The sequence below is a fragment of the Lolium rigidum genome, chromosome 6 (genome assembly GCF_022539505.1).
Source record: "Lolium rigidum isolate FL_2022 chromosome 6, APGP_CSIRO_Lrig_0.1, whole genome shotgun sequence".
Taxonomy (NCBI): Eukaryota; Viridiplantae; Streptophyta; class Magnoliopsida; order Poales; family Poaceae; genus Lolium; species Lolium rigidum.
In genome coordinates this window covers 335,646,098-335,668,207 of record NC_061513.1, presented here as the reverse complement: position 1 = coordinate 335,668,207, position 22,110 = coordinate 335,646,098, and the positions used below count along the sequence as shown (strand labels likewise).

The 22,110-nt window shown below is 43.7% G+C and overlaps 3 protein-coding genes across 3 annotated transcripts; all 3 read left to right on the top strand.

The window, feature by feature from the left end:
* The first annotated feature begins 845 nt into the window (after positions 1–845).
* On the top strand, positions 846–1,644 carry LOC124667648. The gene has a single exon (XM_047204911.1). The coding sequence runs from the start codon at positions 846–848 to the stop codon at positions 1,431–1,433; it is 588 nt and encodes a 195-aa protein (XP_047060867.1). The 3' UTR covers positions 1,434–1,644.
* A 626-nt stretch (positions 1,645–2,270) lies between these two features.
* LOC124667374 (17.5 kDa class II heat shock protein-like) lies at positions 2,271–2,750 on the top strand. The gene has a single exon (XM_047204665.1). It carries the CDS (start codon positions 2,271–2,273, stop codon positions 2,748–2,750), a length of 480 nt encoding a protein of 159 aa, XP_047060621.1.
* Positions 2,751–18,390: 15,640 nt separating this feature from the next.
* Positions 18,391–18,870, top strand: LOC124667526 (17.5 kDa class II heat shock protein-like). The gene has a single exon (XM_047204794.1). It carries the CDS (start codon positions 18,391–18,393, stop codon positions 18,868–18,870), a length of 480 nt encoding a protein of 159 aa, XP_047060750.1.
* The last annotated feature ends 3,240 nt before the right edge of the window (positions 18,871–22,110 follow it).

Genomic DNA, 22,110 nt, shown 5'->3' with positions numbered 1-22,110 from the left:
AGGAAGAACAACAGAATCTGGCTTCCTCCTAATTCTGCGCTACAAGAACAGATCATTCGTGAGTTCCATGCCAGTCCTATTGGAGGACATTCTGGTATCCCGGTGACTCTGCGTCGCTTGAAGCAGCTCTTCTCTTGGAAAGGAATGGCCAAGTCAGTGCATGATTTCGTTAGGCAATGTGTTGTATGTCAACAAGCGAAACCTGATCGTTCTAAATACCCTGGCCTCCTTCAACCTTTACCTGTGCCAGATGCAGCTTGGCAAATAATATCAATGGATTTTATTGAAGGACTTCCTCGATCAGGCCGTTACAATTGCATCTTGGTTGTAGTGGACAAATTCAGTCGGTATGCTCATTTCCTACCCCTTGCTCATCCGTTCTCGGCATCTGTAGTAGCATCTGTGTTCATGGATAATATTTTCAAGTTACATGGACCTCCAGAACAGATAATATCAGACCGAGATAAAATCTTCAATAGTTTGTTCTGGCAACAGCTCTTTGCTTCCACCGGCACAAATCTTAAAATGAGTTCTTCTTACCACCCGGAAACTGATGGCCAGACAGAACGTGTGAATCAGTGTCTTGAAGGATATCTCCGTTGTTTTGCACACGCCTGCCCTACCAAATGGATCCAGTGGTTACCTTTAGCTGAATACTGGTACAATACGAGTCTCATTCAGCTCTGGGCACTTCCCCTTTTGAAGTCTTGTACGGGCGCTCACCAAGACAGTTTGGGATTACTGCTGACAGTACTTGTTCTGTGCCTGACCTGCAAACCTGGCTGGATGAGCGAAAACTTATGCAAGACTTGTTGCGCCAGCACCTAGAGCGCGTTCGTCAGAGGATGAAACATCATGCTGACAAAAAGCGAACCGAACGGACATTCTCAGTTGGGGACCGTGTGTTCCTCAAGCTTCAGCCATACGTACAGTCTTCTGTGGCTCCTCGAGCTCATCATAAACTCCTCTTCAAATACTATGGACCTTATGAGGTGGTGGAGCGTGTGGGTGAGGTAGCTTATCGGCTGGCCTTGCCGGAGAGCAGTAGAATCCACCCTGTGATCCATGTTTCACAGTTGAAAAAGGCCATTGGACCTGATGTGCAGATCCAAACTGTTTTGCCCTCTCCTCTTGATGTGTTACAGGTTCCAACTCGTATCCTGCAGCGTCGTCTCCGACAACAAGGACCTGTCGCTGTCACTCAAGCTTTGATCCAGTGGTCCGGGCAACCTGAAGCTCTTGCAACATGGGAAGATTACGATGATCTTAAGCGTCGGTTCCCTCGTGCACCAGCTTGGGGGCAAGCTGGCCCTCAAGGAAGGGGGAGTGTTAACAACATACCAGACGAAGGGGACCCACATGCTGTGGCTCAGAGGGAGAAACAAGACCGGAAGGAGAGCACCAGGTATGCCAGCAAGGACTGGGCCCGCTGAGGCGTGTCGCGCTGCGAGTGGCTGGCTATAAAGCATCGACGTCAAGGATGGATGGGTTGGCGATTGACTGGTGGCTTCGGCCTCTCTGTAATTTAGCTGTAGCTTTCCCTTTCCTCTCCTCTCAAACATTCAGGTGTTCTGAATTCGTTTGCTGATGAACTAATTCCTGAGAAATAGATCATACTGCTGCAATCCACTGTAGATTCGAGTGTATTGTTAACATCCTTTGTGCATTGGGGCCAAAGATTCGAGTATATTTTAGTTATAGATATATCTATATTTAGAAAAAATTGATCACCTTTTTTACATAGAGAAAATACTCCCTCCAGTGTATAAAAGGATGCCAAATGTTTGCTTAAACTTAGATATATATATCCACTAATAATGTTTAGATACATGTAAACTTAGATATTTTGTTTACATCCTTTGTGGATAGAGGTACTACTATTACATTTTTGGTGACAGAAGCAAAGATCAGAACGTGAATCTGAGGGGAAAAAGTGCAAACTTGAAATCCCCTCTCTCTCCTCTGGACAAAGGGAGAGACTTGTCACGCCTGGCGGGTCATAAAGCAACCGAACACAGAACAATTACGATGATGGCTAATCCATCGAAGGCTCTGGAACTTTCTCCATAACTCACCTTTGACGCCCCCACCGCACCGCTCGCGTTCCACCACCTTGGAGAAGCTTCTATCGCCTTCCAGACTCCCCGCCTCCGGCCAGGTATATATGCCCCGCCCGCCTCCTCCCGTCGCATCACCACCGAGCTAATCAACAAATCAAAAATCCAAATCAACTTTAGTCTTCAGATCATCCAGCGAGCGAGCGAGCGAGAATGGAGGGCAGGGTGTTCGGGCTGGAGACCCCGCTGATGACGGCGCTGCAGCACCTGCTGGACATCCCGGACGGCGAGGGCGGGAACGCCGGCGGCGAGAAGCAGGGCCCGACGCGCGCCTACGTCCGCGACGCGCGCGCCATGGCGGCGACCCCGGCCGACGTGAAGGAGCTCCCCGGCGCGTACGCGTTCGTGGTGGACATGCCGGGGCTCGGGTCCGGCGACATCAAGGTGCAGGTGGAGGACGAGCGGGTGCTGGTGATCAGCGGCGAGCGCCAGAGGGAGGAGAAGGAGGACGCCAAGTACCTGCGGATGGAGCGCCGGATGGGGAAGCTCATGCGCAAGTTCGTGCTGCCCGAGAACGCCGACATGGAGAAGATCTCCGCGGTTTGCCGCGACGGCGTGCTCACCGTGTCTGTGGAGAAGCTGCCGCCGCCCGAGCCCAAGAAGCCCAAGACCATCCAGGTCCAGGTCGCCTGAGACGGAAAACCAGAGGTCTTTGCCTGCTTGCGCGTCTGATCGAAGCTGAGTGGGCTTGCTGTGATGAGTGATGTGTTCTCTTCTATCTGCTGGTGTGGTGCCTTGAAAGGATATCGTGTGAGTCTGGATGTTTGGTGTTTCGTTAATGGAAATGGGAACGATCCCCTGCTTTGTCTAAATAAATGTATGAATCGTTTGGTCACAATTTTGTTTTTGAAAATTTCAAGCTGTGCGGTTTAAGTTTTAGAGGTTCCGTTCGTCTCTCAAAATTTGCGCCTGTAAATAACAGCATATATAAGCTAATAACATGTGGGGGTATTTTTTTCAAAATTTTCTGAGAGAAAGAAAGAAATCCGAAGCGCTTTTTCAGCAGGGGAACATGACTTGACCCATTCGTATTTCAAATGGCTTTTTCGTAAACATTTAATCAAAATTTACGAAGTTTAACTTTCACAACTCAAAATGCAAGCAGTTGTAAACAAAGGAGGAGTAGCTGCTCGAGCTAAATTGTGAGCCTCTTGAGTGTATTGCCTTCAAGTCATGCAACAACTAATGGCCATTTGAGGTTTTCGAAAATTGATTGTTTAACCTAAATTTCACAAATTACAACTTAAGTTTGCACATGCTTGTATGCCTATATAGAAAGCAAATTCTTCGACTCCAAATGATGAAAAAAATAAAGTAGGACAAATTTCTAGAAAAATATATCACTTGGGGATTTATTAGATATTTTAGATGAATTTTGGATGGTTGCATGATTTGTAGGACTGAAGTGCTTAGATATTTTTCCTGCAGAAACTTTTCCCTTACTAATTCCAAAGAAATTTCACATCCTTGGAACCTAAGATTATTACTTCTCTAGCATGAAAACATTATTCGAAGTAAATCGCTTTATTTAGGATTTAAGTGGGCATTGTGACACGCCTTTTCCAATTCTATGTTTCCGTTTGATTCAAAAGGTTATCATGAGAATTTAGATATATTTTCAATGCAATATTTAGACAACACTACCCACTATGTATTCTTTGATATGTAGGGTTCCGAATAAACTATATTATGTAAACACAATGCCATGTGGGCATTGCATTAGAAAAAGAATATCCTTTTTTGTTAAAAAATTGGGGTGGACGAAAAATAACTCTATAATTTTTGCTCCTACAAATCAAACAACCATGAAAAAAAATCTTAAAGAAGTTCTTATGAAAATAATCCTTATAAAGAGGCCCAAACTGCCTCGGAAGTATTATTTTCCTAAGGTGCAAAAAACATATTATAAAAATAATCATACATAATTTGGGTTGACATGAAACTTCGGTCTCAGATTTGTTTATCTACGTGCTTTTCAATTCTACGATAAGTAGATGTTTTAATGTTTCTTTTGAATCCATATGAAACAAGAGAAAAATGTAACCGAATTATGTTTATCCAATTTAAATATGAATCTTTCAGAACAAGTATTTAATAGAAGATTGGAGCAACTTTATAACAACCAAGTATCTTTCACAAGTCCTAAAGTATTACTTATTTGGAATTGTTGAAAGTGCCATCATGTTTATTTCATAAATTTATGTTTAGAAGTAGTTAAGAGTTGTACAAGGGGTGATGTTTCTGTTGCTAAATTATCTGGTCTTGTTGTTTTTCTTTGCAATTTGATGTAGGAAATTAGCAAACTAGAAAGGGGGGGGGGGGGGGATCACCAAAATGCCAATTCAGCTAAAAGCTAATCCATTTGGATAAATAGAAGCTTGATGTAATTTTCATTATGTTTGAGGTGCTTTTCACATCTTTCGAACATCTATAATAAATACAAATTCTTCTCGCAAAGAAAGAGCTTGTATTAATCTGCCAAGATGTCAAAGATGGAACTTTTTCAAGAGAATCATCTCATATAAATTCAACAACCCACATAGAGTATATCTCAAATAACATGTAGAATTGAATGATATACGATTTTTCTCCAATGGTTCCTTTATATAATGTTTCATGCGTAATTCTTATCATCTAGGCTCTGTTGGATATACGGGATTTCAAAAACATTATAATAGGTAAAATGCATGATCTTGTTTACATGCTCACTCATGTCCTACGGGATTATGATTGCGCGAGAACGTTGTTCAATTGCACCACAAGAAATAGGAAGGTTATTCCGAGAACTTGGAGTGGATGAAACTTTTTCAACAGAATCAACTCCTACAAATCAAACAACCCACGTAAAGTATATCTCGAGGATTTTAATCACACAAATTTAGTATGAAAAACATATGTATAAAGAGGCCCGAATCTTGTCCAATGACATAATTTGGTTCATACATGGCCATCTAGGATTCAAGTTGACATGTTATTAACTCCTATAAATTAAACAAGTCATCTAGAAAAATCCCTAAGAGTTTTAATCCTATAAAATTGTATAATTCAAATTGAACACAAGGGGGCAAAACCTGTCGGAAAAATTGGGTCCCAACAATTATACACCTTTTTTTATGGGAGCGGTCGAGGCAGCAAATGGGATAAGGGAAACCTGGTGCAAATATCCTAGGTGCATATAAAAAAGGCCAGTAATAGAAACAAACAAATGGATGTTGTACGAGTATTTTTCAGTATTTTCTTGCTTTCTCTTTTTTTCCCATCTTTGTTTGTTATCCAATGGAATTGCACTATAATTTCTAGAAAAAAAGGATTGCGCTTTCATCTTACTGACTCCTGATTTCTTATTTCATTTCTGCACTTGTTGACCATTGTCTTATAATGTTTTGCAACTTGCAAGGTACAACTTAATTCTTCTTTCTATTATCAAACACAAGAACATAATGTTGAGACACACACTATACATGTACACATACTAGTAATTATATAGTGTTCAACTGGACATGACACTATAATACCATTTTTGTCTATGTTGGCGTTGTTAGATCCTACAACAAAAAATAGTATTAATATTACTTTAGATGAAAGAGACGCAAATAAAAGGGGGAGTTAGATTGTGTTTATACGATATTGTATATGACCATCTCCGTATGCAGAGGCGAGGTGCTCATCCCCTATTTTTGAAAAATATGGAAAACTATAGCAACTTTATGATAGTATAGTTTATTTCAGAAGTCCTAAAGTAAATCTTAATTGCGAGTCTCATGTTGTTTATTTCATCAAATTATTAAAAATAGCCAAAAATGCACAAAAGCTGATCAAGCGAAAATTAAGGCAGAATTTTTTAATTAAGCAAATAGGATTTATAATAATCAACCATGATACCAAACACATGTGAATGCAGCTAAAGCCAAAAGGAGAAGAAAAGTGCAAGGTTTTTTTTTTGAACAAGGTAGGGTCCAAAGATCCTAGAAGCTGCTAGTATTAAACATGGGGTGGGTACAAATTACAGAAAAAACCCTACAGATCAGGAGATTTCTGGATAAGGACCAAATTATTAAAGAAAAGACCCTCAAAAAGATTTGGAAAACGCGATCAGGTCCTTGCTCTGCACCGCAGAAGAGAATCTCCGCTGAGACGCTCCACCAGAGAACGAACACCGGCGCCGGGGATGAACCGCTTGGTCCGGCGTCGTGGTGGAAGCAGAAGCTCTTCCCCTTGGACTTCTTGGTCCTTGGGAAGTCAGAACTCCAGGAGAAGGGCCGCCAATCGGCCATATGATGCAGGGGCAGGGCATCGCCGGCATAAGTCCCCCACTGTAGAGCTTCCCTGGATGAACGATGCATCAGCAACGGCAACGGCGAAGAAGGCGCGGCTCCAAAGCACCTCTTGGGCAGCATCGGCTCCGATAGGCGTTAGGCGGCGAATCGGCGGCTTCTCCTTCCTCGCCACCATGGCGAGGCCAGGGAGAAGCCGAGCCGATGGCCGGCCACCACCACTCGAATCCGGTGCAGGTAAGACCTCATGGATGATGCAGAAGAACTGGCGGCGGCGTGTGTGCGCTCCTCCTCGCCTCCACGGTCGGCCAGGAGCTTGTCGACGACGCCTATCACTGACGGGTGCATGCTTTCCCCCTCGCCGCCAAGGCCGGCCAGGAAAGGATGACGCCCGCCGCTTCCGCACTTCATCAGGTGGTGCTCCGCTGCTTCGTTATTGAAGGAAGCGCCAGCCCCTTCCATCCCTCTCCCCTCCGCCCACCGGAGAAGAAGAAGAAGGAGGTAGTACCCTATAACAGCCAAGATCCAGGCGGCCAGATCTCGACTTCCGCCTCCACTACTGGGCATAGAGCCCCCTACCGGCAAACTGCCGCAAACCCTAGCTAAACTATCTACCGACGCCTCTCCTCCGCCCATCTTCACCGGCGACGCCGCGCGAGATGAGCTTCGGATCGGCCCGGCACCGTCGAGAAGACCCTCAGGTACTGTAGATTAACGAGAGTGGGAAGTAGGGGGGGGAATGAGTGTCAAAAGTGCAAGATTCAAATATCTGTCTCCACTCGACAAGGAGACTCCTGAATGACACGTGGGGCCAGAATGCAACCAAACATACGGCATTTACGAAGAAGCTAATCCAATGAAGGCTCTGGAACTTTCTCCATCGGCTCGTCTTGACGCCGTACCGTATCTCTCGCATTCCACCACTTTTCAGAAGTTTCCAGCCCCTTCGAGAGTCCCCGCGCCGCCTCCGGCCAACCATATAAGCCCCGCCCGACTCCTCCCGTCGCATCACCACATAGCAAATCAACAAATCAAAAATCCAAATCAACTTTAGTCTTCCTAATTGATTGTGCCAAGCATTCAGTTTTCCTTCCTACTTCGACAGGCCACATAGTCTATTCACCTTCTGAGACACCTTCCGTTCAGCTCTTCGCTTTGAATCCTAGCTCTCTTCCGGAGCTTGAATCTATCCCGGTGGTTTGCGACTTTCCTGACGTCTTTCCTGAAGAACTTCCGGGTATGCCACACTGACGAGGCTGTTGAGTTCGTCATTGAACTAGAGCCTGGAACAGCTCCTATCTCAAAGAGACCATACAAAATGGGTCCAAATGAGTTGGCTGAACTCAAGAAGCAGCTTGACGAGTTGCAAAAACTTGGTTTCATTCAGCCAAGCACTTCTCCATGGGGATGTCCTACCATCTTCGTCAAGAAAAAGGATAAAACTGATCGATTGGTGGTTGACTACCGCCCTCTCAATGAGAAAACGATCAAGAATACATATCCTCTTCCTCGCATCAATGAGCTATTTGATCAGCTTGCGGGTGCAACTGTGTTCTCTAAGATGGATTTGGGAAGCGGTTATCACCAAATCAAAATCCGCAAAGAGGATGTACCCAAGACAGCCTTCAAAACTCGCTATGGTCTCTATGAATATACCGTCATGTCCTTTGGCCTCACTAATGCTCCTGCCACTTTCTCTCGGTTGATGAACTACATTTTCATGGAGTACCTCGACAAGTTTGTGGTAGTCTATCTCGATGATATCCTTGTCTACTCCAAGTCCAATGAGGAGCATGAAGAGCATCTTCGCCTCATTCTCCTGAAGCTTCGTGAACACCGTCTCTATGCCAAGTTCTCCAAATGTGAATTTTGGCTTCCTCAAGTCGTCTATCTTGGTCATGTCATTTCGGGAAAAGGCATTGCTGTCAATCCTGAAACCGTCAAGGCGATCGTTGAATGGCTTCCTCCGAAGAATGTCAAGCAAGTGAGAAGTTTCCTCGGTTTGGCAAGTTACTGTCGCCGCTTTGTTGAGAATTTCTCCAAGATCGCCAATCCTCTTACCGATCTCCTGAAGAAAGACAAGAAGTTCCTTTGGTCTCCTCAATGCCAAGAAAGCTTTGACCTCCTCAAGCAGAAGCTCACTTCCACACCTGTCCTTGTCCTTCCAGATACTTCTAAACCTTTCCAGATATTCGTGATGCCTCTCTTCATGGTTTAGGTCTTTGTCCTCATGCAAGAACGTCAAGTTGTGGCGTATGCTTCTCGTCGGTTGAAAAAGCATGAACTCAACTATCCCACACATGATCTTGAGCTTGCAGCCGTGTTACATGCTTTAATAACATGGCGCCAATACTTGTTGGGCAACAAATGTGAGATCTTCACCGACCACAAGAGTCTGAAATACATCTTCACACAACCCAACTTGAACCTCCGTCAAACGAGATGGATGGAAACCATCAAGGACTTTGATCTGTCTATCAGTTACACTCCAGGCAAAGCTAATGTCATGGCTGACGCCCTTAGTCGCAAGTCCTATTGCAACAACCTCATGATTCAAGAAAGTCAACCTGCTCTTTATGAAGAATTCGGGAAATTGAATCTTGAGCTTGTTCCCCAAGGCTACCTTGCAAACTTGGTGATCACGCAAACTCTTGAAGATAAGATACGAACCGGACAGTTAAGAGATGGTTGTATCAAAAACATCAAAGAGAACATGCACAAGCCCAAGTACAAGTCCTTCTCTATCGATGATCAAGGAACTCTCTTCTTCCAAGGTCGAATCGTTGTTCCAAAGGATTCAAACCTCAGAAGCCTCATTCTCAAAGAAGCTCATGACACTCCTCTTTCTATACATCCTGGAAGCACAAAGATGTATCTCGACATCAAGTCTACCTATTGGTGGACTAGGATGAAAAGTGATATTGCTCACTATGTCTCAGAGTGTGATGTTTGTCGCCGTGTCAAGGCAGAACATCAAAGACCTGCCGGTGTCCTCCAACCCCTGAAAATTCCTGAGTGGAAATGGGATAAGATTGAGATGGACTTTGTGACTGGTTTTCCAAAGTCTCGGAAAGGCAATGATGCTATCTTTGTAGTGATTGACCGTCTTTCCAAGGTTGCTCACTTCCTTCCTGTCAAAGAAACAATATCTGCTAGTCAGTTGGCTGAGCTCTACCTTTGCAAAGATTGTTTCTCTTCATGGTGTTCCCTTGGAAATAAGCTACGATCGCGGAAGCATCTTCACTTCCGAGGTTTTGGGCAAGCTTTCGGAAAGCTATGGGAACTAATCTGCTCTTCGACCATGACTTACCATCCGCAAACGAGTGGGCAAGTCGAAAGAGTCAATCAGATTCTCGAGGACATGCTCCGTGCTGTGTTATCTCCTTCGGCATGAAATGGGAAGAATGCCTTCCATTCGCTGAGTTCTCTTACAACAACGGCTATCAAGCCGGTTTGGGCATGGCACCCTTCGAAGCTCTCTATGGTCGCAAATGCGAACACCTCTAAGCTGGTGCAGAAACTGGTGAAAGGCAAATCTTTGGCCCTGATGTCATCAACGAGGCTGAAGAAAAGGTGCGAATCATTCGTGACAATCTCAAGATAGCACAATCTCGGCAGAAAAGCTATTATGATAGCAAGCACCGTGATATGTTATATCAGCCTGGTGATCAAGCCTACCTTCGTGTTACTCCTATGAGGGGCACTCATCGCTTCGGTATCAAAGGCAAGCTGGCGCCAAGATACATTGGTCCCTTCAAGGTTCTAGCAAAGCGTGGTGAAGTCGCTTACCTCCTTGAACTCCCTGAGAAGCTCTCCAAAGTGCACGATGTCTTCCACGTGTCACAGCTCAAGAAGTGCTTCAAAGATCCGGGCCGTGCAGTTGATCACGAGTCCATCGACCTCCAAGAAGACCTCTCCTACAAAGAGCATCCTGTTCGGATTCTTGATGAAGCTGAACGTCGTACTCGCAACAAGTCTGTCAAGTTCCTCAAGGTGCAGTGGTCGCACCATTCTGATAAAGAAGCAACTTGGGAGCGGGAAGATCAACTCCGTTCCGAGTACCCGTCCTTTTTCTCTTCTTCCTGAGAATCTCGGGGCGCGATTCCTTCAAGGGGGGGCGTTTGTAACATCCCAAGTGAGCTACCATCTTTACTTTCCATGTTTATGCATCATCTTTGCATCATGCATGTCATATCATGTCACCTTTGGTTTTTAAATAAATTGCATTTGGTTTTGTTGCTCTATATGTTATGGGTTTGTTCTTCCTCCTTCTCTCTCTTGTTTCATCTCACCACTTGTGATGTTACAATAAAAGCACAAGCCAAACCTCCTTCCCTCTCTTGACCTACTTTCAAATAGGTCATGCCAAAATTCTTATATGGTTTGGTATATAAACCTCCCCTCTCATTCTTTTTGCAATGCAACTATTTTTAGTTCTTGAGATGGTTCTCAAATGGATGAGCCCATTAGGATTGTCAAATATTTGAAGACCAAATAATTTCAATCTCTTTTAATTTTCTCTATGCCTCTCTCTCTCTTTTAATTCATTTCTCTTTCTTACTCAAGCCACCATATATGGTATAACTTGAGCTGATCTCATATTCTTCCCTGTTCAAATACTTCAAACACTACCCTTCTCAAATTTTCAGAAAACAGTTTTGGTTACAAAGAAAATAAAAACAGAAAATAAAAAGAAAGAGAAAAAACCCTAAGCTAACCTAACGCTACAGCCATCTAACAATCTAATCTAACCAAGCCTAGCTAACCTCAACCCATCTCCACTTCACACCCGGCCCAACCTTCCTCTCTTTACCAAAAATAGCATGCAAGCTAGCCATCTCTCCCTTTTCACGTGAGCACCATGGCTACATCTGGAAATGGAGAAGCTCCCTGCTCTCCACGTCCTCCTTCTCTCCATCCACCGGTCCTCCTCCTTCCCTTTTAAGCAGCAGCACCAGCAAACCCTACCCTTTTCTCCTTCCTCCTCCAAACGCCGCCGCCACCATATCTTCCTCACGGCAGCAAACACCACCGCATCTGCAGCTCAACGCTGGCCTCCACCAGCGCCATGGCCGTCACCTATGTAAAGTGAGGCACCTCGTCTCCACTCCACCCTGGACTCCCTCAAGGACGCCAAGACCTGCAGCCCTCAAGCATCTTCTTCATCTTCAACAACCGGCCACCCTCTCCTTCATCTCCGGCCGGCTCCTCCGGACACTTCTCCGTCGCCTCCTCCACCTCTCCTTCGACACCACCAGGATGAGCTTCATCTTCTACACCTCCCCTGCATGCCAAGCTATCAGATCCGAGGAAGAAACGCAGTAGGATTCGAAATCGAAACGAAAACGAGTTGATAAATCGTCCAGTTTTTGCTGCTTCGCGGTGCCATCTTTCGGCGGATCTCACCTCCAGCACAGGCCACTCCAGCTTGCGTTCTTCGCACCGTTGGAAAGCTGAGAGTGTGGGCTACAACTTTGGTGTTGGAAGCGACCAATTTGGTTGCCTGTAGACGACTCCACCTTCGATCAAACATCTGTCCAGAATCTGTTTCAGCTTCGCTGTTTCTCGCACACGTCGCGGTACCGACTTCTCCGACGTCTCCCCGGCGAAACAGGTCGTTTCAGTACTCCATACTTGTTCCAGTAGATGCACAACTACACCCTCTCTCTTCTGGTCGTCGAATCAACGAAATCGGAGCAACACACACGACGCCACATTCGTTCAAAGTCGGCTCCAGAAAACAGTTTATGTTTTCAGTTTCAGTTTTGCTGTTTCGTCGGCCCAACTTCCGGCGAGCTTCTCCGGCGATACCGTGCACTTTTTCCAACCATTCCGGTCTCTTTCAAATCTTGGCACATCCATCTTACTCAACTCGTCGAGTATTATCAGTTTGGCTTCACAGGTTCCTCGTTCTCGTAGCTTTAAAACTCGTGCACATAACAACTGCAGCTGTCACGTTTCCTTTTCGCAGTGTCAATTTCTTCAGTTAACTGCGGCCATCTGTTTACTTTGACTGAACCCTATATTTTGAACAATCACTAGCAGCAGCACACTGGCTTTGCGCCTTGCACCACACTGGAGCGACCTGAGTTCAAATTCTGCCCTGCGCAGGATTAAGTACCCTTTTTGGCAAAACTGCTATTCATCAAATTTTAGCCCCTGTCTAGTTTTCAAGTGTTTTAAAACTGCACTTTCCCAAAACCAAATCATACAAACTTTATATCCTTTATGTTCAGAATTCAGTGAACTTTCCAAATATAAAGTTTGTTTCAACTTTTGAACAATATAAAATCTGACCACTTTTTAGATTGGGACTAATTTGCTATAACTTGCATAATTCATAACTACTAACCTAGAATTCCAAATTCAACATGCTTTATATCTTTTTGCATCAGAAAAACATGAGGAATTCAAATATTAACTTGTCATGCATCATAGCCCCCTGCCCTGGTTCGGCCTAATTAAAAATCTGCAACTATAACTAAATGTTATGTGTGGGTGTCTATCATTTCTTGCTATATCTGAACACCCCACTTAAATTTGCCATGTATGAAACCCTTGCACCTCATGCATCATATTGCGCATTGCATACTTGTATTGATTTGTGCCTTTACTTTCCTTGTATGTGCTATTTGGTTCTTCTCGAGTAGACATCGGCACCGAGAAGTTCGAGGAGTTCCTCTACATCACCCCTGAAGATCGCGTTCGTGTTTCCTCTTCCGATTTGACAGGCGAGCCCACCCCTTCACCTATTTTACATTTTCATGCTCTTTTGATCTATTGCTACCCTTATGTCGCGATTCTGTTGTGTCACGTGTCCTTTTCCACCTGTTATCCTATATCACCGAATTACACCTCCTCGCCCTACCTGTTGTTTGATGTCTGCCAGCTTTGCGAGTCGTAGGCGAGTTTAGGGTTCTTGTTGATATCTCGAAATGTTCGGGATATCTTGTTGGGTAGTTGTTTTACTTGCTATATCTGTTGTTGGAGATATTCATGGCTCACCCTAATGATAGTATTAGAATGGATAAGAAGAGGCATCGGTGGGTCAACTGTATATTTGGTTTTACCATGGCTCACTTGTGTCCAATTTTATAATTAGGACGAGTTCTTGTTTTCTGATCCAAGACTGAGCGCACTAACCACACGTGGGAGGTTTCACTTTGGGCCCCCTCGACCTATTACGGAGCTGCTTCCCTTGTCCAAGTGCCACAATTAGATTTGTAACGTTTTGTTTCCCCCGAGCGTGCAAGCTTGTTTCTTTGTGGTCAGATGTTATGGTGTTACTTTTGGGGAAGCCGTTTGTGCCTTGTAACCCTGTTATCTCTTGCACGCTCGTAGGCGCGGCACGTATTGCTGAGGATGGATTCATCCTGCGGGCACTGTTTACATCCGAAAGCCGTTCTCGCAACAGCTAGGTCCGCGTCGGAGTTCCGATCGGGCTCTGAAACGGATTTAACCTAGATAGGTGGCTTCTTGGACTTGGTACGTGGCGAAGGTAGGGGTTGTGATGCGAGGTTTCGCTGGCAAGTTTTCTCAAAACCCTTGCTTGTGGAGTCGGACATGCGTGTATGGGTACAGTAGTGCATCCCTGCAGGGTGAAATCTTATCGATAAGCCGTGTCCGCGGTTATGGACGACTTGGAGATGTTTAACTCGATCATAGAACAACTTACACCTTATTTGCCTGTTGATAATAATTTGCTAATAAAACTTTCTCAAAAGTGTGTGTGCCTTTGCAATACCTCTTGGCGAAGGGGAATCGCATTGGCTGGGTCTTGTTCGCAGAGTATAGAACTGCTAGATTATGCGCTCTCTCACCTTCTCTGATAGACGAATGTTGTAGCGTGTCTCTATTGGATAGTTGCTTTGCTGCCGCTAAACCCCACATATAGCCGGGCGAAGTTTACACCGCCCACCAGCAAGCATAGCTGGTCTTGTCTCGCAAGTACGTGCCATTGGTACTTACCCTCGTTTTTCTCCCTCTTTTTCCGGAACCCGCTTTTCGACAAACAGGTACGACGGATGATGAGCGAGTACGCGGTGGCTACTTTGTCGAGTTCGCGGACGACGACTTCGTTGCGTAGCGGGATCGTTCCTAAGGCGACGACTGTGGCATGTTGGTTATGGGAACACCGCTTGATTATCTTCAGGACTCTTAGTCCAATTTGGATCTTGTCTGTACCCAGACTTTTTGGCTATCTTATGTATGATGTAATGTTGGGACATGTGTCCTCTGAGTGTCATTTGGATCTTGCTCATTAGAGCGTTGCTATATATATGAACCTTATTTCCATCTTTTGTGTCGTACATAGTCATGTTGTGATATTCAAGCTGTATTCTACCCTTGTATCCTGTGCACAGTGTGTGTATGTGTGAAGTGCACGGGAAGGTGAAGCACTCGGGCTCGGAAAGCTTACCGTGAGCCTTTGAGGTGGGTGTTGTGTGCATGGGCGTGTCGAGCTGTTGCTTGGCCTACCCATATGCTTGGGAATGCGAGGCGACCTCACGGTCCTTTGTAGTGACCTCATGCACATAAACCCCTCTTACCTGCGCGCTCCGGGTTTTCCTACTCACGGGGCTTACGGACTTGGTATCGAAGCGGGACTGCCTTTAGGAGCCCCTTTGCAGCGGACGAAGTTGTGTCTAGAAACTCATATTTTAGTAGCTACATAGGAGAAATTATGCGCGAGAGTAGGAATTCTGCTTTTATTTCTTACCCCACCCACCCTCCCTCTGGTAAGGACGTGCAACGGTTTTATTCTATTCTTATCTTGTTTCATCTAGGCTTGGACGTGTTTGTGGGAAACCATAGTGCCATAGGGAAAAGTGTTTTGAAAATTTTCTGTACTATGGTTGCTTCATTATCATCCTTGATCAATCTCCACATATAATCTGTTCCTTTGCCATGTTAGTATTTTCATGCTAACATGTTCTTTCGTTGTTCCGTTGCTATCTTGGTTCATCTGTTGTTCCGACACAACCCACCTATGTGCCTCGTCCGAAGGTTTTATTTCCCGCCCTCCCAACCCTCTTTCTGTTCCACGGAGATCTTAAGTTCAGCAAAAGATCTGTTTTAGCTGTACAAGACAAATGGTTCCTTGGCTTTCCTGTCAACCCTTTTTCAGCTACAGTTCTGTTTGATACCGGAGCGTCACATTCTTTCATCTCTCAAAGTTTCGCACATGCATGAGTTTGTTGTGTTTTCCTTGCTGTCTAATCTCGTGATTCTCTCTCCCAGTGGACAAATGTTATCTTCGAAGATCAGTCTTGACAATCAATCAAAGTTTGAACTTTTTGTTCGAGGTTTTCCTCATTCTCTCCTCAGTTCCGGCTTTAATACCATCCTTGGCATGGATTGGTTGAAGGCCAACAAAGTTGTCATTGATTGCGCCAACCATTCAGTTTCCCTTCCTACTTCATCAGGAACCTTGACCTATACACCTTCTCAGACACCTTCCGTTCAGCTCTTTGCTTTGAATCCTAGTTCTCTTCCGGAGCTTGAGTCTGTACCGGTGGTTTGCGACTTTCTCGATGTCTTTCTCTGAAGAACTTCCGGGTATGCCACACGACAGGGCTGTTGAGTTCGTCATTGAACTAGAGCCTGGAACAGCTCCTATCTCAAAGCGGCCATACAAAATGGGTCCCAATGAGTTGGCTGAACTCAAGAAGCAGCTTGATGAGTTGCAAAAACTTGGTTTCATTCAGCCAAGCACTTCTCCATGGGGATGTCCTACCATCTTCGTGAAGAAAAAGGATAAAACTGATCGATTGGTGGTTGACTACCGCCCTCTCAATGAGAAAACGATCAAGAATACATATCCTCTTCCTCGCATCAATGAGCTCTTTGATCAGCTTGCGGGTGCAACTGTGTTCTCTAAGATGGATTTGAGAAGTGGTTATCACCAAATCAAAATCCGCAAAGAGGATGTACCCAAGACAGCCTTCAAAACTCGTTATGGTCTCTACGAATACACCGTCATGTCTTTTGGCCTCACTAATGCTCCTGCCACTTTCTCTCGGTTGATGAACTACATTTTCATGGAGTACCTCGACAAGTTTGTGGTAGTCTATCTTGATGATATCTTTGTCTACTCCAAGTCCAATGAGGAGCATGAAGAGCATCTTCGCCTCATCCTCATGAAGCTTCGTGAACACCGTCTCTATGCCAAGTTCTCCAAGTGTGAATTTTGGCTTCCTCAAGTCGTCTATCTTGGTCATGTCATTTCGGGAAAAGGCATTGCTGTCAATCCTGAAACCATCAAGGCGATCGTTGAATGGATTCCTCCGAAGAATGTCAAGCAAGTGAGAAGTTTCCTCGGTTTGGCAAGTTACTGTCGCCGCTTTGTTGAGAATTTCTCCAAGATCGCCAAGCCTCTTACCGATCTCCTGAAGAAAGACAAGAAGTTCCTTTGGTCTCCTCAATGCCAAGAAAGCTTCGACCTCCTCAAGAAGAAGCTCACTTACACACCTGTCCTTGTTCTTCCAGATACTTCTAAGCCTTTCCAGATATTCTGTGATGCCTCTCTTCATGGACTAGGTGCTGTCCTCATGCAAGAACGTCAAGTTGTGGCGTATGCTTCTCGTCAGTTGAAAAAGCATGAACTCAACTATCCCACACATGATCTTGAGCTTGCAGCCGTGTTACATGCTTTAATAACATGGCGCCAATACTTGTTGGGCAACAAATGTGAGATCTTCACCGACCACAAGAGTCTCAAATACATCTTCACACAACCCAACTTGAACCTCCGTCAAATGAGATGGATGGAAACCATCAATGATTTTGATCTGTCTATCAACTACACTCCAGGCAAAGCTAATGTCATGGCTGACGCTCTTAGTCGCAAGTCCTATTGCAACAACCTCATGATTCAAGAAAGTCAACCTGCTCTTTGTGAAGAATTCAGGAAATTGAATCTTGAGCTTGTTCCCCAAGGTTACCTTGCAAACTTGGTGATCACGCAAACTCTTGAAGATAAGATCCGAAAAGGACAGTTGCGAGATATTTGCAGCAAGAATATCAAAGAGAATATGCACAAGCCCAAGTACAAGTCTTTCTCTCTCGACGATCAAGGAACTCTCTTCTTCCAAGGTCGTTTTGTTGTTCCGAATGATCCAGACCTGAGAAATCTCATCCTCAAAGAAGCTCACGACACTCCTCTTTCTATCCATCCTGGCAGCACAAAGATGTATCTCGATATCAAGTCTACCTATTGGTGGACTAGGATGAAAAGGGATGTTGCTCGCTATGTCTCAGAATGTGATGTATGTCGCCGTGTCAAAGCAGAACATCAGAGACCTGCCGGTGTCCTCCAACCCCTGAAAATTCCTGAATGGAAATGGGACAAGATTGAGATGGACTTTGTGACTGGTTTTCCAAAGTCTCGGAAAGGCAATGATGCTATCTTCGTGGTGATCGACCGTCTTTCAAAGTTTGCTCACTTTCTTCCTGTCAAAGAAACAATATCTGCTAGTCAGTTGGCTGAGCTCTACACTGCAAAGATTGTTTCTCTTCATGGTGTTCCCTTGGAAATAAGCTCTGATCGCGGAAGTATCTTCACTTCCAAGTTTTGGGCAAGCTTTCAGAAAGCTATGGGAACTAATCTGCTCTTCAGCACAGCTTACCATCCGCAAACGAGTGGGCAAGTCGAAAGAGTCAATCAGATTCTCGAGGACATGCTCCGTGCCTGTGTTATCTCCTTCGGCATGAAATGGGAAGAATGTCTTCCATTCGCTGAGTTCTCTTACAACAACAGCTATCAAGCCAGTTTGGGCATGACACCCTTCGAAGCTCTCTATGGTCGCAAATGCAGAACACCTCTAAACTGGTCTGAAACCGGTGAAAGGCAAATCTTTGGCCCCGATGTCATCAATGAGGCTGAAGAAAAGGTGCGAATCATTCGTGACAATCTCAAGATAGCACAATCTCGGCAGAAAAGCTATTATGATAGCAAGCACCGTGATATGTTATATCATCCAGCGAGCGAGCAAGCGAGAATGGAGGGCAGGGTGTTCAGGCTGGAGACCCCGCTGATGACGGCGCTGCAGCACCTGCTGGACATCCCGGACGGCGAGGGCGGAAACGCCGGCGGCGAGAAGCAGGGCCCGACGCGCGCCTACGTCCGCGACGCGCGCGCCATGGCGGCCACCCCGGCCGACGTGAAGGAGCTCCCCGGCGCGTACGCGTTCGTGGTGGACATGCCGGGGCTCGGGTCCGGCGACATCAAGGTGGAGGTGGAGGACGAACGGGTGCTGGTCATCAGCGGCGAGCGCCGGAGGGAGGAGAAGGAGGACGCCAGGTACCTGCGGATGGAGCGCCGCATGGGGAAGCTGATGCGCAAGTTCGTGCTGCCGGACAACGCCGACATGGAGAAGATCTCCGCTGTGTGCCGCGACGGCGTGCTCACCGTGTCTGTTGAGAAGCTGCCGCCGCCCGAGCCCAAGAAGCCAAAGACCATCCAGGTCCAGGTCGCCTGAGACGGAAAACCAGAGGTCTTTGCTGCTTGCGCGTCTGATCGAAGCTGAGTGAGTTTGCTGTGATGAGTGATGTGTTTTCTTCTATCTGCTGGTGTGGTGCCTTGAAAGGGATCTCGTGTGAGTATGGATGTTTGGTGTTTCGTTAATGGAAATGGGAACGATCCCCTGCTTTGCCTAAATAAATGTATGAATCGTTTGGTCACAATTTTGTTTTTGAAAATTTCAAGCTGTGCGGTTTAAGTTTTAGAGGTTCCGTTCGTCTCTCAAAATTTGCGCCTGTAAATAACAGCATATATAAGCTAATAACATGTGGGGGTATTTTTTTCAAAATTTTCTGAGAGAAAGAAAGAAATCCGAGCGCTTTTTCAGCAGGGGAACATGACTTGACCCATTCGTATTTCAAATGGCTTTTTCGTAAACATTTAATCAAAATTTACGAGTTTAACTTTCACAACTCAAAATGCAAGCAGTTGTAAACAAAGGAGGAGTAGCTGCTCGAGCTAAATTGTGAGCCTCTTGAGTGTATTGCCTTCAAGTCATGCAACAACTAATGGCCATTTGAGGTTTTCGAAAATTGATTGTTTAACCTAAATTTCACAAATTACAACTTAAGTTTGCACATGCTTGTATGCCTATATAGAAAGCAAATTCTTCGACTCCAAATGATGAAAAAAATAAAGTAGGACAAATTTCTAGAAAAATATATCACTTGGGGATTTATTAGATATTTTAGATGAATTTTGGATGGTTGCATGATTTGTAGGACTGAAGTGCTTAGATATTTTTCCTGCAGAAACCTTTCCCTTATTAATTCCAAAGAAATTTCACATCCTTGGAACCTAAGATTATTACTTCTCTAGCATGAAAACATTATTCGAAGTAAATCGCTTTACTTAGGATTTAAGTGGGCATTGTGACACGCCTTTTCCAATTCTATGTTTCCGTTTGATTCAAAAGGTTATCATGAGAATTTAGATATATTTTCAATGCAATATTTAGACAACACTACCCACTATGTATTCTTTGATATGTAGGGTTCCGAATAAACTATATTATGTAAACACAATGCCATGTGGGCATTGCATTAGAAAAAAGAATATCCTTTTTTGTTAAAAAATTGGGGTGGACGAAAAATAACTCTATAATTTTTGCTCCTACAAATCAAACAACCATGAAAAAAAATCTTAAAGAAGTTCTTATGAAAATAATCCTTATAAAGAGGCCCAAACTGCCTCGGAAGTATTATTTTCCTAAGGTGCAAAAAACATATTATAAAAATAATCATACATAATTTGGGTTGACATGAAACTTCGGTCTCAGATTTGTTTATCTACGTGCTTTTCAATTCTACGATAAGTAGATGTTTTAATGTTTCTTTTGAATACATATGAAACAAGAGAAAAATGTAACCGAATTATGTTTATCCAATTTAAATATGAATCTTTCGAACAAGTATTTAATAGAAGATTGGAGCAACTTTATAACAACCAAGTATCTTTCACAAGTCCTAAAGTATTACTTATTTGGAATTGTTGAAAGTGCCATCATGTTTATTTCATAAATTTATGTTTAGAAGTAGTTAAGAGTTGTACAAGGGGTGATGTTTCTGTTGCTAAATTATCTGGTCTTGTTGTGTTTCTTTGCAATTTGATGTAGGAAATTAGCAAACTAGAAAGGGGGGGGGAGGGGATCACCAAAATGCCAATTCAGCTAAAAGCTAATCCATTTGGATAAATAGGAGCTTGATGTAATTTTCATTATGTTTGAGGTGCTTTTCACATCTTTTGAACATCTATAATAAATACAAATTCTTCTCGCAAAGAAAGAGCTTGTATTAATCTGCCAAGATGTCAAAGATGGAACTTTTTCAAGAGAATCATCTCATATAAATTCAACAACCCACATAGAGTATATCTCAAATAACATGTAGAATTGAATGATATACGATTTTTCTCCAATGGTTCCTTTATATAATATTTCATGCGTAATTCTTATCATCTAGGCTCTGTTGGATATACGGGATTTCAAAAACATTATAATAGGTAAAATGCATGATCTTGTTTACATGCTCACTCATGTCCTACGGGATTATGATTGCGCGAGAACGTTGTTCAATTGCACCACAAGAAATAGGAAGGTTATTCCGAGAACTTGGAGTGGATGAAACTTTTTCAACAGAATCAACTCCTACAAATCAAACAACCCACGTAAAGTATATCTCGAGGATTTTAATCACACAAATTTAGTATGAAAAACATATGTATAAAGAGGCCCGAATCTTGTCCAATGACATAATTTGGTTCATACATGGCCATCTAGGATTCAAGTTGACATGTTATTAACTCCTATAAATTAAACAAGTCATCTAGAAAAATCCCTAAGAGTTTTAATCCTATAAAATTGTATAATTCAAATTGAACACAAGGGGGCAAAACCTGTTGGAAAAATTGGGTCCCAACAATTATACACCTTTTTTTATGGGAGCGGTCGAGGCAGCAAATGGGATAAGGGAAACCTGGTGCAAATATCCTAGGTGCATATAAAAAAAGGCCAGTAATAGAAACAAACAAATGGATGTTGTACGAGTATTTTTCAGTATTTTCTTGCTTTCTCTTTTTTTCCCATCTTTGTTTGTTATCCAATGGAATTGCACTATAATTTCTAGAAAAAAGGATTGCGCTTTCATCTTACCGACTCCTGATTTCTTATTTCATTTACTGCACTTGTTGACCATTGTCTTATAATGTTTTGCAACTTGCAAGGTACAACTTAATTCTTCTTTCTATTATCAAACACAAGAACATAATGTTGAGACACACACTATACATGTACACATACTAGTAATTATATAGTGTTCAACTGGACATGACACTATAATACCATTTTTGTCTATGTTGGCGTTGTTAGATCCTACAACAAAAAATAGTATTAATATTACTTTAGATGAAATAGACGCAAATAAAAGGGGGAGTTAGATTGTGTTTATACGATATTGTATATGACCATCTCCGTATGCAGAGGCGAGGGTGCTCATCCCCTATTTTTGAAAAATATGGAAAACTATAGCAACTTTATGATAGTATAGTTTATTTCAGAAGTCCTAAAGTAAATCTTAATTGCAGTCTCATGTTGTTTATTTCATCAAATTATTAAAAATAGCCAAAAATGCACAAAAGCTGATCAAGCGAAAATTAAGGCAGAATTTTTTTAATTAAGCAAATAGGATTTATAATAATCAAC